Here is a 13574-nt window from a genome sequence, read left to right on the forward strand (position 1 = left end):
CCACAGTCAAGAAGAGGGTGAGAGCGATGCAAAAAGAGGGAGAGAAGGAAGGCAAGGGAGCAACAGACAGGTGAGGGGAGATCCTAACGGAGGGAGCAGAGGCTGTGCAAAGTAGCCAGACATCAGGCATCTCTAGTTTGGTTTTCTGAGAACCCAGGAGCACACGTCCGTGTGTCCCTGCTCTCACAGCTTCTAGCAGGTCCCTGGGCAGAGCACCAGAGCGGAGGCCATGGGTGAGCCCGTCAAGTGACCTTTTCCTTTGAAAAATGTCTTCGAGGTGGAGCCGCTGAAGAGTCAACCCACGAGGGTCTCTGTGGCAGCACTGGGAAGAGGGTGGCCTACCCCATGTCCCTCAGGTAGCCTTTGCTAATGCAACACTAACATTCCGGGCGCTCACAGGTGCTGCAGGGTGCGGGCAAGCAGAGCCACAGCGGAGGCAAGACGTACATAGCTGGGGGCATTAAAATAATTATTTCCATCCAAAGAACAGACCTCTAAACATTGTTTTCCTTTAAAAAGTAGACGTAAGTAACAAGTCTTTAAAATCAAAGAACTAAGATAGGTTGCATGAATATAAAACAAGCTGTAGTGCTTCTCAAGGGCCTGTGCTTGACAGAACTTTCTCATTTTGCTTTTGGAGAAACACTGAAAGCAAATGGTTAGCGTGGGAATATCTAAGAGGAGAGAGGCAGCCAGCTCACTGGATGGCAGGCTGGCGCTGGGAAACCTGGGGTCCTCCAAGAGCTGAGCCCACGCTGTGCTTTGGAAGTGGGTTCCCCTTGCTGTGCCTGGCTCTTGGGTGGGATAGTTCACTGTGCTTCTGGCAATTTGGGTCACCCTTCCTTGTTTGGAGTTTCAGCAAATCCCCAAATTACACTTTCACGTGCACATCATCTCACTGGTGTCCTTTGAAGGTTGGCAGCCAGGGAGTAACAGGTATCCGGTAGAGTGAGACTCTGAATTCCCTTTGAAAAGAGTCCTGCTGGTCACCGGCAAACCCAGGGAGAAAAAGGAGCAGCTGCAAACACACCTACAAAGCCCAGCTCTGACCATTCAGCCCTGCCCTCCAAAGACACACCTGGGACTCGGCAGGTTCCGCTGATTCGCTTGACATCCTTTTTCTTACAGTCTGTGAAAGTATAAGAAGAAAAGGTGGCAAGGAACGAAAAGACTCTGGATGCCAGTGGTAGTGGAGGCCAGGGGAGCTTTTAGCCTTCAGTATAGACAGAGGAGAGCTGGCTAGGACAGCGATCCACAGCGCTGATCTGCAAGAACGTGGTGTCTTCAGGTCCACTGCGAAGAGACTCCCCAAAAAGGCTTGAGGAACCCGAAGGTAGATCACACACTGGAAGAGAAAGAGCGCACAAGTCAACTGCTACCTTGTCGCAGACGCTGGGCACGCAGGGAGCAAATGCTGGCTGGGGCTGAGGAGGAAACGGTGCCGGGCCAGGCCCTTCAGCGGGTCTCCCCGTCCTCGGGCTCCTTAGGTGGGGGAAGAGGCTGATGTGCAGGCAGGTGGCTAAAATAGGACTTGGCACAAGAGATGGGCTGAGTAGCAGTGAAAGTGAAGTTCTGTAGGGAAGAGTGAGGGCGGCCTCAAAAAGGAGGTGATATTACGGTTGAGCCATAAAAAAGGATGGGATTCTCACAGACGGAGAGATAAAGAAAGAACATTCCAGGAGGGGGAAAGAGGGAGCGAAGACAGAGAGGGGACACGTGGGGTCAAGTGTGCTGGCAAAGCTCAGGTACAGAGCATGTAGGGAGACATGTGAGGAGGGCACATGAGACGTGAGCGCAGGTCCGGAGAGTTCCATCAGGCTCAACTCCTGGGGGCTTCGAATGCCTTGCTGAGGACAGTCGACTTTATTCTCTGGGAAACTACAAACTACTGAAGGTAGCTGAACAGGAAAGTACCTTATTTTATCCTTCATTTTTGGAAGGCAATGGTTACGGTAGCTCGGAGGGCAGAATGGTAAAGATAAGGAGCTGACCCAAGGAACTTGTTGGAAGGCTGTTGCCTAAGTCTGGGAGAGACATGATGGCACCTGAACGAGGGTGGTGGAAGTGGGGCTGGAGAAGGGCTGGAGAGGAAGATAACAGGAGAGACATTTCACGGGCAGACTGAACAGGATGTGATGTGGTCATGTGCTGGGTCAAGTCTAGTCCAGGCTAGTCACGGGAAACCCACCTGATCTCACCTGCTTGTCTGCCCGAGTGTCTAAGTCACAGACACCAACACACCTGTAATGCCCGAGTGAGCGGAGAAGGCTCTGTGGAAAACGTCAAAGCCAGCCTGGCCCATAGACGTGGGGACCAGGCAGTCCTCGAAGGAAGGCACCACACTGCAGGAGCTGCTAGGCGGCATGGTTCTCTGAGAGTCAGGGTAATGTGGGGGGCAGAATGTCTGCAGCTGCCCATAAAATCCTGAAATGCAAGCATGGCATTGAGCTACTGCAGGGCACAAGTTCAGAAGATCATTTCAACCTGGCTAGACCCTCACTCAGCCTGGCTTCATATGACAAAATGCCTTTAACCCTTAAGCCCACCTACAAAACCTTCTGACCAAGCATTCATAACGTACTACCTGAGCAGAAGCTCTTCTACCTCCAGGGGCTTTTTATTTCTTGCTCTAGTACCTGAAGCTGAAGGGCTTCACACCTTCCCTAGACTCTCCAAAGAGTCCTGGACACTGAAGGCCCGTCCTTCAGGGGACATTCCTACCCCATGCCCTCTCACCAGTTTTTAAGTGCATCTTCCTTAACTTCTTTTATTTTATAGTCTGTTTTCCACATTTCGTAGAAACCTGAATAAAGCTCTTAACAATGCTCACCTTAAAAAATGCAACATAGATCTATCCATCTGTACTTCCAACAGATACATTCATACATTTATATTTTTTCTTCCTCATTATTTTGAATAGGTACATAGTATCTCATAGTCAGATATGCAACCATTTACTTAACTATTATTATTGCTGATCTTTGCAGTAAATAGAAAAACTGGAAGTGAATAAACAATATCATGAAGAAATATGTGGAAAGATTTCTTAATATTTGAAAATAATCAACATTTTGCTAATCTTGTTTCATTTATCTTTTCAATTTTTTTTCTTACTCAATGGAGTTTTTCCCTTGGGGTCCTATGTGGTCCTTTTCTATGATTCTCCACACCTTCCATGATACCTTACCATTTCCCTCTTCCTCCTTGTCTCATAATAAATTTAAGTAAAAGATTACTTTCTGGAGTATATGGTTTTAAAAATATAATGAAATCTTCATTCAATACCTTATTTCATGGTACCTGTTTCCTCAACTCTAACATGTGAAAGTCACTGTCTATTTCACTGGGTGATTATGAAGATTAAGCAAGTCATTGGATAAGGAAATCCATACATAACATTTGAAAGTGCTTTATGAATGTCAGTTATTGATATCATGACTCTGTTTCTGGTGAAAAAAACAAGGGATTAGTAGAGGAAGTGCCGCCAGTGTTCCTTCCACAAACATTACACGATGGCGAATACAGAACTAATTCATGGACTTTGGAGCCCTAGTCCTGTGTGCTTTCCTCCTCTAGAACTGCTTCTTCTTATGGAGTCACCTTTCAAGAGGTAGGGAAGGTGCTATTTGGGTTGGGTTCTTTTTAGCTCTCTTTAAGTACAACTGAGGCACACTAACACATCCAACCTATTATGCTCACACCCTTCTCATTTCTGATTGGTACTCTCAAGGCAGACTACCCTTGGGCAGGAGGCTTGTTCTATGGTCGCTAGGAATATCACCAAAGAATGTGTGCTGAACTGCTCACAAAGCCACAGACCAGCCCTCTAGGAGCTTATGATACAAGACAGAGGATGGATACAGATATATGAACAGGGTACACTCACAGTAGAAAACAAAATAACACTCTTTGTAAGTAAACAGTAGTATACTTTATGTAGAATCAAGAGAAAAATCCATATAAGGTTTGGGAGGAAGATTAAATTCATGTTAGCAGTATAGACTAGGAAAAAACATAAGGAAATTCCATGTCAAGGCAGGAGAAGAAAGAATGGAAAACTACTGGCTCTTCTCTTTTTGATGCCCTAAGTCTTCTGCATGGACTCAGTAGGCAGACGGGCAAAGGACCCAAACAGATCACTCAGATACGCATATAATTTATCAACCAATATGGACAACTGGCAATTCTCTAGCCGTTAAAGCAATAAAAATCAAGACAATGATAAAATACCATATTCTACCTATCACATTAGCAAAGATTTCTGAAAGTCATTCTTGGTGCTGGACTGAGACTGGTGACAAAGGCACCTGTGCAGAGTGTGCAGACATTGCAAAGGAGTATAAGCCTCTGTAAATCACTTGACAACCTGCATCTAGAACCTAAAAGTGTTCATACTTCTGGACAGGGGAATTTTTCTTCCAAGAATGTATCCTAAAAGTGTATTCTGAAAAACAGAAGAAATTCTGCATGAGGTAGTCATCACAGTGCTAGCTGTCAAAACAGAAAACCAACAGAGGAGGAAAAATGGCCACCCATAAGAGAACGGTTGAACAGTGGTACATTTACCTAATGGGAATGTTAAGTAGCCATGAAAACAGTATTTACAAGGAGTTAACATCGTGGAAAGACCATTATAAGGTTCAGTTGGAAAATAAAGCAAGATACAAAACTGAATAGGGAGACTGGGTTCAGTTATGTGGAAGACTATGTATAGGACAGATTGCAAGGCAACATATTTATAGTTGTCTTTGGGGTTTTTTTGGTTTTATGTTTTTCTGAATTTTAGTATCAGTGAAGGACAAGTACTTTGGAGCCAGACTTCCTGGGTTCACATCCTAGCTCAACTGCTTACCAACTGTGTAGTCTTGGTGAATTATGTAGCCTTGCAGTATTTCAGCTTTCTAATTTGTAAAACGGGATTAAAAGTAGTACCTAGGGGCTTCCCTGGTGGCGCAGTAGTTGAGAATCCGCCTGCCAATGCAGGGGACACGGGTTCAAGCCCTGGTCCGGGAAGATCCCACATGCCGCGGAGCAACTAAGCCTGTGCGCTACAGCTATTGAGCCTGCGCTCTAGAGCCCCGTGAGCCACAACTACTGAAGCCTGCTAGCCTAGAGCCTATGCTCCACAGCAAGAGAGGCCACCACAATGAGAAGCCCGCGCACAGCAACAAAGACCCAATGCACCCAAAAATTAAAAAATAAAAATAAAAAGTAGTACCTATACCTTAGTGAGTTATTATGAAGATTAAATTGAGTTAATATTTACATATTATACAATATAATTGGAGAATATAATTAGTATTTATATAATATATTTTAATAACACAATTTATATATGTTTGCTAAATAAGAAAAATAAAAAAGTAAAATTACATCACAATAATGTAGCTCTCAAAAGTAAAATGTTTATTAAGAGAAATAAAATTTTCAAAAGGGCAACAAGTAAGTCCTTCAACAATAACCAAATGTAAGAATGGACAAGGCAGTGGGCATGTAGCTCACTTCCAGTTCCCAGGTGGAATCCTCTGGAACATTCTTGGCCCTTGGGACCTGGGCTATATACCTCTTTCCCATATTGGTTCCTAGATCCTTCACTAATTGACACACATTCTGATTTCTTCACTCGTCCCCATGTAGGCTCACAACAGCAACAAACTTGAGTGGGCTGAAAGACCTGGGATGTGCAGTTTCATTTGGGAGGTTTCTTGGACTGATCTTGACTTTGGGTACCCAGTGGCCAGGCACATGTAATCACGGCATCGCCATCAGGAGGAAAACATTACCAGGAACCATCACAGTTGGTTTATTAGAATGTAATGTCGCCGCACTGAACAAAATAGACAATATTTGCTATTTATATCCCTATGCTGGCTCTGTTCATATTTGTCACTCATATGTACCCTGATAGCATTCCTCAGTGTAATATTAACCTTCCAGGAAGACAGACTCCCACAACTCCCCACATAGGGACATTGATCATTCAGGTATGTCAGGGACAGTGATAGAGACTTCCACTGGCCTTTTGTGAAAACCAATTCATTCTCTCTTTCCTGTCTTCTCCCTGCTTTGAAGACATGGCAGGAATTTCACATGGCTTCAATCTACATTTGAGTGCTGTAAAGTGTAAGAGTACAAAAGGTTCATAATGCAATGAAATACATCCAGTGAAGTTAAATAGTAAACCCAACATCCTGAGCTCCATCTCCCAGTTTCCGCTGTCCATCTGGGTCTGAGTGAGAGGGCCGAGTGAACTGTAGTTCCTGCCTGTGGCTTTCTTGGCTGGCACGAGAAACAGTCAAAACCAGAATGGCCCCACAAGCATGTTTTACCACGCTCACAGCCAACTCAGGGAAAGAAAATCCTCTTTATTAAATCCCTCCCTTCAAGAAGCCAGTTACTAGAGATGCCAAATACACTGGTGTGGATGACTGTGGTCACTCAAATCAAAGAGCTTTAACATAGCCTCTTGCCACTGCTATTTCCATAAAACTAACATAATTTTAAAAGATTCCATTAGGATCTTGCCACACACAAAAAACCAGAGAAAGCCTAACTCATTTTCTGATGAATGGCTCCTGTATTCCAGCTGCTGAATTTCATGTAGTAAGTTTGGAAGGAACACTACGTCAAGGACCCAAAGCAAAACGCAGCAAGATGTTAACACATTTCGTGGGCATAAAACATAAGAGTGATGGCAAGGTCAGCCAATCTGTCAGTCAGTCAGTCAATGACAGTTACTGAGTACTGGTCAAGGTGCTTTTGGAGAGACCAAAGAACTAGAAGATAACACCTTGTCCTTGAGGATTGATAATGCAGTTGGAACAAGAACACATACACTTATAGTAGCAGAAGAATGCACACATAAGTTTATGTTGGCAATAAATATTAGTCATCACATTTAGTTAGAAAATCACCCCTCCCCCATTTTAGAAGTAATTTTACCTCCAAGAATGGAGGAGAAGAGGAACTTGCAGATAAACTGACTTTACTCAAGTTGTAGCTCCTGAAGGTCAAGGAGAATCATTCCTCCTCTTGTCACTTTTGGGAAGTATTTTTCCCTTCTAAAAACAAACTTGTTTTTCTAATTATTAAAATATTTTGAATTAATTGTACCAACTAGAAAATGTAGAATAGTATATGCAAAGAAAAGAAAAATTATCTTTATTCCTACAATTCAGACATAGCCAGATATATACACACAAAACTGGAATGTTATACATATTGTTTTGTATCCTGTTTTCTCCCCTAATATTACCTATGAGCTCACATAGTATTAAAAATCATTCTTTTTTTCCCAATAAATTTATTTATTTTATTGGTATTATTTTTTTGGTTGCATTGGGTCTTCGCTGCTGTGCACGGGCTTTTCTCTGGTTGAGGCGAGTGGGGGCTACTGTTCGTTGTGGTGCGCGGGCTTCTCATTGCGGTGGCTTCTCTTGTTGCGGAGCACGGGCATTAGGCATGCGGCTTCGCTAGTTGTGGCACGTGGGCTCAGTAGTTGTGGCTCGAGGGTTCTAGAGCGCAGGCTCAGTAGTTGTGGCACACGGGCTTAGTTGCTCTGCAGCCTGTGGGATCTTCCTAGAATCAGGGCTTGAACCCGCGTCCCCTGCATTGGCAGGCGGATTCTTAACCACTGCACCACAAGGGAAGCCCTAAAATTCATTCTCAAAAACCTCTCCTCTTTACTTTGTCATGTGGGGTCACTGACAGCTCTGTGATGATCCGTTAGATCAGGAGTTCATGGTTACTCTTGCTGCTTAATGATGATGAAGTAGCCCCATGAAGCTGAGTGTGGATTTCCTTCCCAACGTGGAAGGGGAATGGAAAAAGTTAGAGGAGAAAGGAAGCGCATGACTAAATACAGTAATGGAAGGGTATTCTCTAGGGCAGCGCTGTCCAAGAGAACTTTGTGTGTTGATGGAAATGGCCTCTATCTCACTGTCCAATACAGTAGCTGCATGTGGCTACTGAGCACTTGAGATGTGGCTAGTCGACTGAGGAACCAACTTCTACATTATATTTAGTTTTAATTAATTCAAATTTAAATGGCCACATGTGGCTTGTGGCTACTGTACTGGACAGCACAACTCTAGGGATATCTGCATTCTCAGGTTTAACAGACTTTCAGTAATGTTTCTGATTAAATTCCTAGGGAACAAACATGACCCACCAAGAGTTTCAATAAAAGCCAGACAATGATTCTTAGACTCCTGGCGTTCAAGATAAGAAGTATATTAGACTCTTTATTACATTTATCTTTTCCTTACAAATTTACACTCTAGTCTTGGGAGAAGGAACCAGAGTATAAATACTTCAATAAATAAATAATGGTCACCCAACTCACAACCCTCATGAGGGCTGATGCGCATTGTTTTAAGCTAAACTTCCAGGGCAATTCAGTTCTCCTGCAGGAACCACTTTCCTTTCTGGAAGTAAGAGAAGGAAAAGGAAACACATCACCCACTTTCTTTCCTGCAGACTCTGGGCCTAGCTCCCTGTGTGTATGGGAGTGGCAACAGCATAGGTGGGTCTCCAATTTCCCTACGACTTGATGATGAAATAAAGTTCAATACAGAGGCTCTACCTTACACGTATGGGTGGAGATGAATACCATCAGTCTAAACTTTGTCAAGGTGCTATGTCAGGAGCTGTGCCCCTAATGGGTTTGTTTATATACATAGCAGATGGCTTTGCAAAACAAAATTCTTGTTCTCCTTTATGGTGAGGCTGAGAACCACCACCAAACTCTGGGCACCAGGAAAAGAGTTGGACGGACAACATTCAGAATCAAGACTGACCCTTTCCTGCCGTAGGTTCTGCCCAGACCATGATGCCAACTTATAGATGCAGACAGCCCACCTGTGAAGCCCATCACAGGCATCAGGAAGGGCCCCCAGAACTAATTCCTCAACCAGAGTGTGGCCTGATCAGGCTGGGCAGGACCCTTTGTGAAGCTCCTTGGAAACAATGCTGAGAGCAATTGCTTCCCAAGACCCCTCAATATCTTCAGACAAGAAAGCCCTTCAATTCCCATGTGATCGGAGAGTATCATTTTAGGCATCCAGGCCAAACACTGTTGTTTTCAGATACTGCCCGAATCTCAGGAGTCATCTGTCCCCTTGACCTTTCAGAAGAAACACTGGCTAAGCATGTGCTTACCTTTGTTATTGTATTTTTATAAAATGGGGGTTCACAGTACCTACTTCATAAGGTAACTGCAAAGATTAAAGAGGATTAAGAGATGACCCATGTGAAGGGCTGAGCATGTGCCTGCACACAGCACTCTACAAATGTTTCTTTTCACTTTTCTTCCCTATTCTTCTAATAACACAAACATTTCAACTTTTATGCCTTCATTGAGTCGACAACTATATGCTAAGCACTTACTCAAGTGCTGGAGACACAGTGGTGCATAAAACATACTCCATGCCTTCTTGGAGTTTATGTTTCAGTGAGAAAGAAAGATAAACATACAAATGAGAAATCAAGTAATACAATTTAATATTATATGTGACAATAAAAAGGAAATTTTCTTTAAGGAATATACAGAGATGCAACTCTTTTCTCTAGATTGCATTCAAGATAGGAAGAGGAAAAAGCTCAAATAAGAAGGAAGTTTGGGCACTCCCAAAACTTTTAAAAAAGAGTAGTGATTATGGTCCCTGTTGTTTGGCCCTGTCTGGTGAGGGTAGATATAATTAGGAGGTCATCCCATAGCTCTGCTGAGGACCAGCCCTGGCAGAGTGGGTTTTTTTTTTTTTTGTCAGTGGTACTGATCAATTCGTGCCTGGGTAGGAGAATAAGCAGATGTCAGTGACAGAGGCAGAGCTGGCAGTGCTCAGCTTTTTGGTGGTACAGCTGTTTGCTAGCCAAGTGGAAGCAGGGATGTATGTTTATGAGCTTTACAACTCTTAACCAGTTTTCCACAGAGACTATAATTTTGTGGGTTACTTTAGGAATTGTAGAGTTTTGGGCTTCAGTCATGATTGCTGCACGTGCAGGGGCATGGATAAGCCTAAGTGATGAACGAGAGGGCTCAAATCAGAGAGTTCCAGGGACAGGGACTCAGAAAGAAGATGCATGGCCTACTCCCTTTCGCTACCCTTATTTCTTCTTCTCCAGCACTCTTATGGCTCTTTGTGCATTCCCTTGTACTCTCTGGGGACCCTTGCACTCCCCCCTTTAAATACCTTCTGCAATCCATGATACAAGCCAATGAGCAGAAAAGAGAAAAAAATAGGTAAGTCTCTGGTAAAGCTCTTAAAGTCTCTAAGAATATGATCTCTGGCATCACATCTTCTCAGCATGATTTAATGACCTCCAACTTTACTCAGAGAAAGGCAGGGAATCATACACTTATTACTCACATGGTACCTTTTTAAAAAACTTAAAAAAACTCCTTCTTAGGCAGCCTCTGATATACCTGTCTTATAAGTAGGTGATTCAAACAAATGTTCTCATTTTATAGACAAAGAGATGGAAGTTGAATCACATGCCTTTAAACCAATACTATGGTTATATGTTATTGTGCAAATAAGAGAAAAGTGGAAAATTCATACACTCATTTTAATATTTAAAAACATCCAGCTATTTGCAATTATTCATGGATCTAGCCTTTATCTTAAAACAAATGGGGAGCAGAGCTAAAACAGTCATCATATACTTTTCTATTAAGTCCAGAGTTTTCTCATTTGCAGTTCCTTTGCTTTGGCATTTTTATAGACATTTTGATTAGTGTTACACCAACCCCTCAGAGAATTCTTTCAGAAGGAAGGAGAGGAACTAATATTTATTTGCTCTGAGATAGGCATTATCTTAGGTGTTTTAAATAGAAAATCTTCATTTTTACAACTTTTTAAAAAACTGAAATATAGTTGATTTATGATATTGTGTTAATTTTAGGTATACAGCAAAATGATTCAGATATATATATATTTTTCAGATTATTTTCCATTATAGGTTATTACAAGATATTGAATATAGTTCCCTGTGCTATACAGGAAATCCTTGTTGTTTATTTTATGTATAGTAGTTTGTATCTGTTAATCCCATATTCCTAATTTACCTGCCCCCCACCTTTCCCTTTGGTAACCATAAGTATGTTTTCTATGTCTGTGAGTCTATTTTTGTTTTGTATATAGATTCATTTGTATTATTTTTTAGATTCCACATATAAGTGATATCATAAAATATGTCTGTCTGATTTACTTTACTAAGTATAATATTCTCTCGGTTCATCCATGTTGCTGCAAATGGCAATATTTCATTCTTTTTAAGTTACATCAACTTTTGAGTTAAGTAATATTGTCCCCAGTTTACAGACAAGGAAACAAAAAAGTTCAAATAACTTACCTAAATCCTTATAGTTACCAAGTTTTAGAACTAGGACTCAAACTCTGGTCTGTTTGGTAACAGTTCATAGAGACTATTAGGGCTTAAGCTCACAGACAAATCATTTCAAACAAAATCTTGCCATTTTTGTTGAGGTCTCTCACTGCCAGATTATAGGCAAAGTTACTCAGACTGGATCAACATTTCATGAAGTACATACATTTTCATTAGGGAGAAAAGCATTGAATTAATTAACAAAATTGATGAAATTACCTAAACACTGAAAATTTCGAAAAACCCTGAAGAGTAGAAACAGAGACATTTCAGAAATTTCTCTTGGCCAATTTTCTGATTTAGTCACTATTTTATTTCTATCCATTGCATGAACTACCTGGATCTGGGTTCAAAGCCTGGATAACCCATTAACCAACTGTGTGTCTTTGCATAAATTATTTTCCTTCTTGAGCCTCATTTTCTTTTAAAATAATATCTATTTTATAGGGTTGTGGAAAACATTATACATGAGAGCATTTATAAAAGCATCTAGTGCATTCCCCAGCATGTAGTAGGCCCTCAGTAAATAGTAGCAATTATTACTACCATGAAATAAGCTTAGCTGTATTTGTAGATTCTGTATAATGCACATGCAATTCTTAAGCAATTTATCTCTCATAACCCACCACCCTTAGGTATAAAATGATGCTGATCTTGGAAGTGAAGCCTCCACAGTTTGGTTGTCATTTTTCCCCTTAGCTCCTGGTCTTGGCCAACAACCTCAGCCAGGTCTTCATGTAGTCAGAACTCTACTAAGCTTCCTCCCTGGAAGTGATGGAGAAACCGACTCTTCATTTTAATATGGAGTCTATAAATGGGGAAGCTACAGGAACAGCTCACAGACTGTGTTAGCAAGACAGATTTTTCTTCGGGCTGAGAACTAAACCAGCTTGCAAAGCACTCGAGCTATTTAAGACTGACATTTAAGTAACTACTGTACTAAGAAAAAGGAAAATAATGGAAATAATAACCCTGAACATTCCATTTGGCACATTCCTTTTGAAGGAACCAGGTTACAGTGGTTGGAAAGCTGACCAGTGGAGCAACCTCCTGGTCCCCTAGTCCCTGGTCAGATGGGTTGCAGCATGCGGGCTTCAAGTTAGACAAGTCCACCTGGTTCCAAGAAGTGGGGCCATTTTCATCTACAGCGTCTACCACTAGCCTACAGGCCACAGAAGGATGCATTCTGCACACTCTGGGTGCTCTCCTCTGCTCGTGCACCTCGCAGAACCTCACCTGGTCTGAAGCAAGCTGCTAACGGCATTTATTACTGTGAGCCACACTCGCTGTCCAAGTTGTATACCTGGGGTAGGGGAAGAGGAAGATGGTCTGCTACTGATGTCTGCAAAGTTTCAAATAAGGGGATGAGAGTGGGCAGAGCATTTTGCTGAAAAGGGCAAAAAGGAAGTGGGAGAAAGCAGAGTGAGAAGGAAGGCATGTATAAAACCCTTTTGGTTAAAAGATGTAATCGATTTTCACTAAAATATCTTCAACCCAACCAAAACACTATATGCGTGGTGGCCTACGGCTTCCAAATTCTCAGAATGATAAGCTGCCGAAGTAAACTAATTGCGATGTGTCTCAGTAATTGCCGCGTGTGGGTATGTAGTTACAGTACAATGGTTCAGTGCATCCTCATAATGACAATGCGCGTATGGCAATTATATAAAACAGAGATGCTCAAAACCAGAAGACCCAAAGATTCTTAGGATGGATATTAAAGCCAGCTTTGCCATTTACTGGCTGTGTGGCCTTGAGGAAACCATAGCCTCTCTGAGCCTATGAGTCCCTATTGATAAAAGGGGGAAAATAATACTACTGTGGCAGCATGATCCTCATGATAGGGAGGGGGAGAAGCACAGGGAGCAAACGGAAAGAGACTCAGTGCCCAGTTGCCCATGATTTGCCTCCTGTACTCCATCACCCGCCTATGACTCAAAAATCCTGGATACATATAAAGCCCAGAATGAAGGGTGGAGGAGTTGGACATTCTTAGTCTGATGGGTGTGTGAAGTAAACACTTTGGCCATGGGTCAAGGTTGAAAGGAATGAGGTGGGAATTTCTCTATGAGAGGGGGTTACTCTGTTGCTGGTGTGTATAACCCTCCTAGGTGGCTACAAGGATCAAATGAAATAATAAGTGTGAAAATATTTTGCATACAGTAAAACACACTGAAAATTCCAGCCCC

General features: G+C 42.3%; 1 protein-coding gene across 1 annotated transcript in view; it reads right to left on the bottom strand.

Moving 5' to 3' along the window:
- Window positions 1-1208: 1208 nt before the first annotated feature.
- GLIS3 (GLIS family zinc finger 3) overlaps window positions 1209-13574 on the bottom strand; it is a 615291-nt gene continuing 602925 nt past the window's right edge. Inside the window, exons 12-13 of the mRNA XM_069540769.1 lie at window positions 2242-2424; window positions 1209-1345 (exon numbers count right to left, since the gene is read on the bottom strand). Of these exons, the coding sequence (XP_069396870.1) occupies window positions 1209-1345; window positions 2242-2424 (320 nt within the window). The remainder of the gene's footprint in view (window positions 1346-2241; window positions 2425-13574) is intronic.

This window comes from Delphinus delphis, chromosome 6, assembly GCF_949987515.2.
Source record: "Delphinus delphis chromosome 6, mDelDel1.2, whole genome shotgun sequence".
NCBI classification, from domain to species: Eukaryota; Metazoa; Chordata; class Mammalia; order Artiodactyla; family Delphinidae; genus Delphinus; species Delphinus delphis.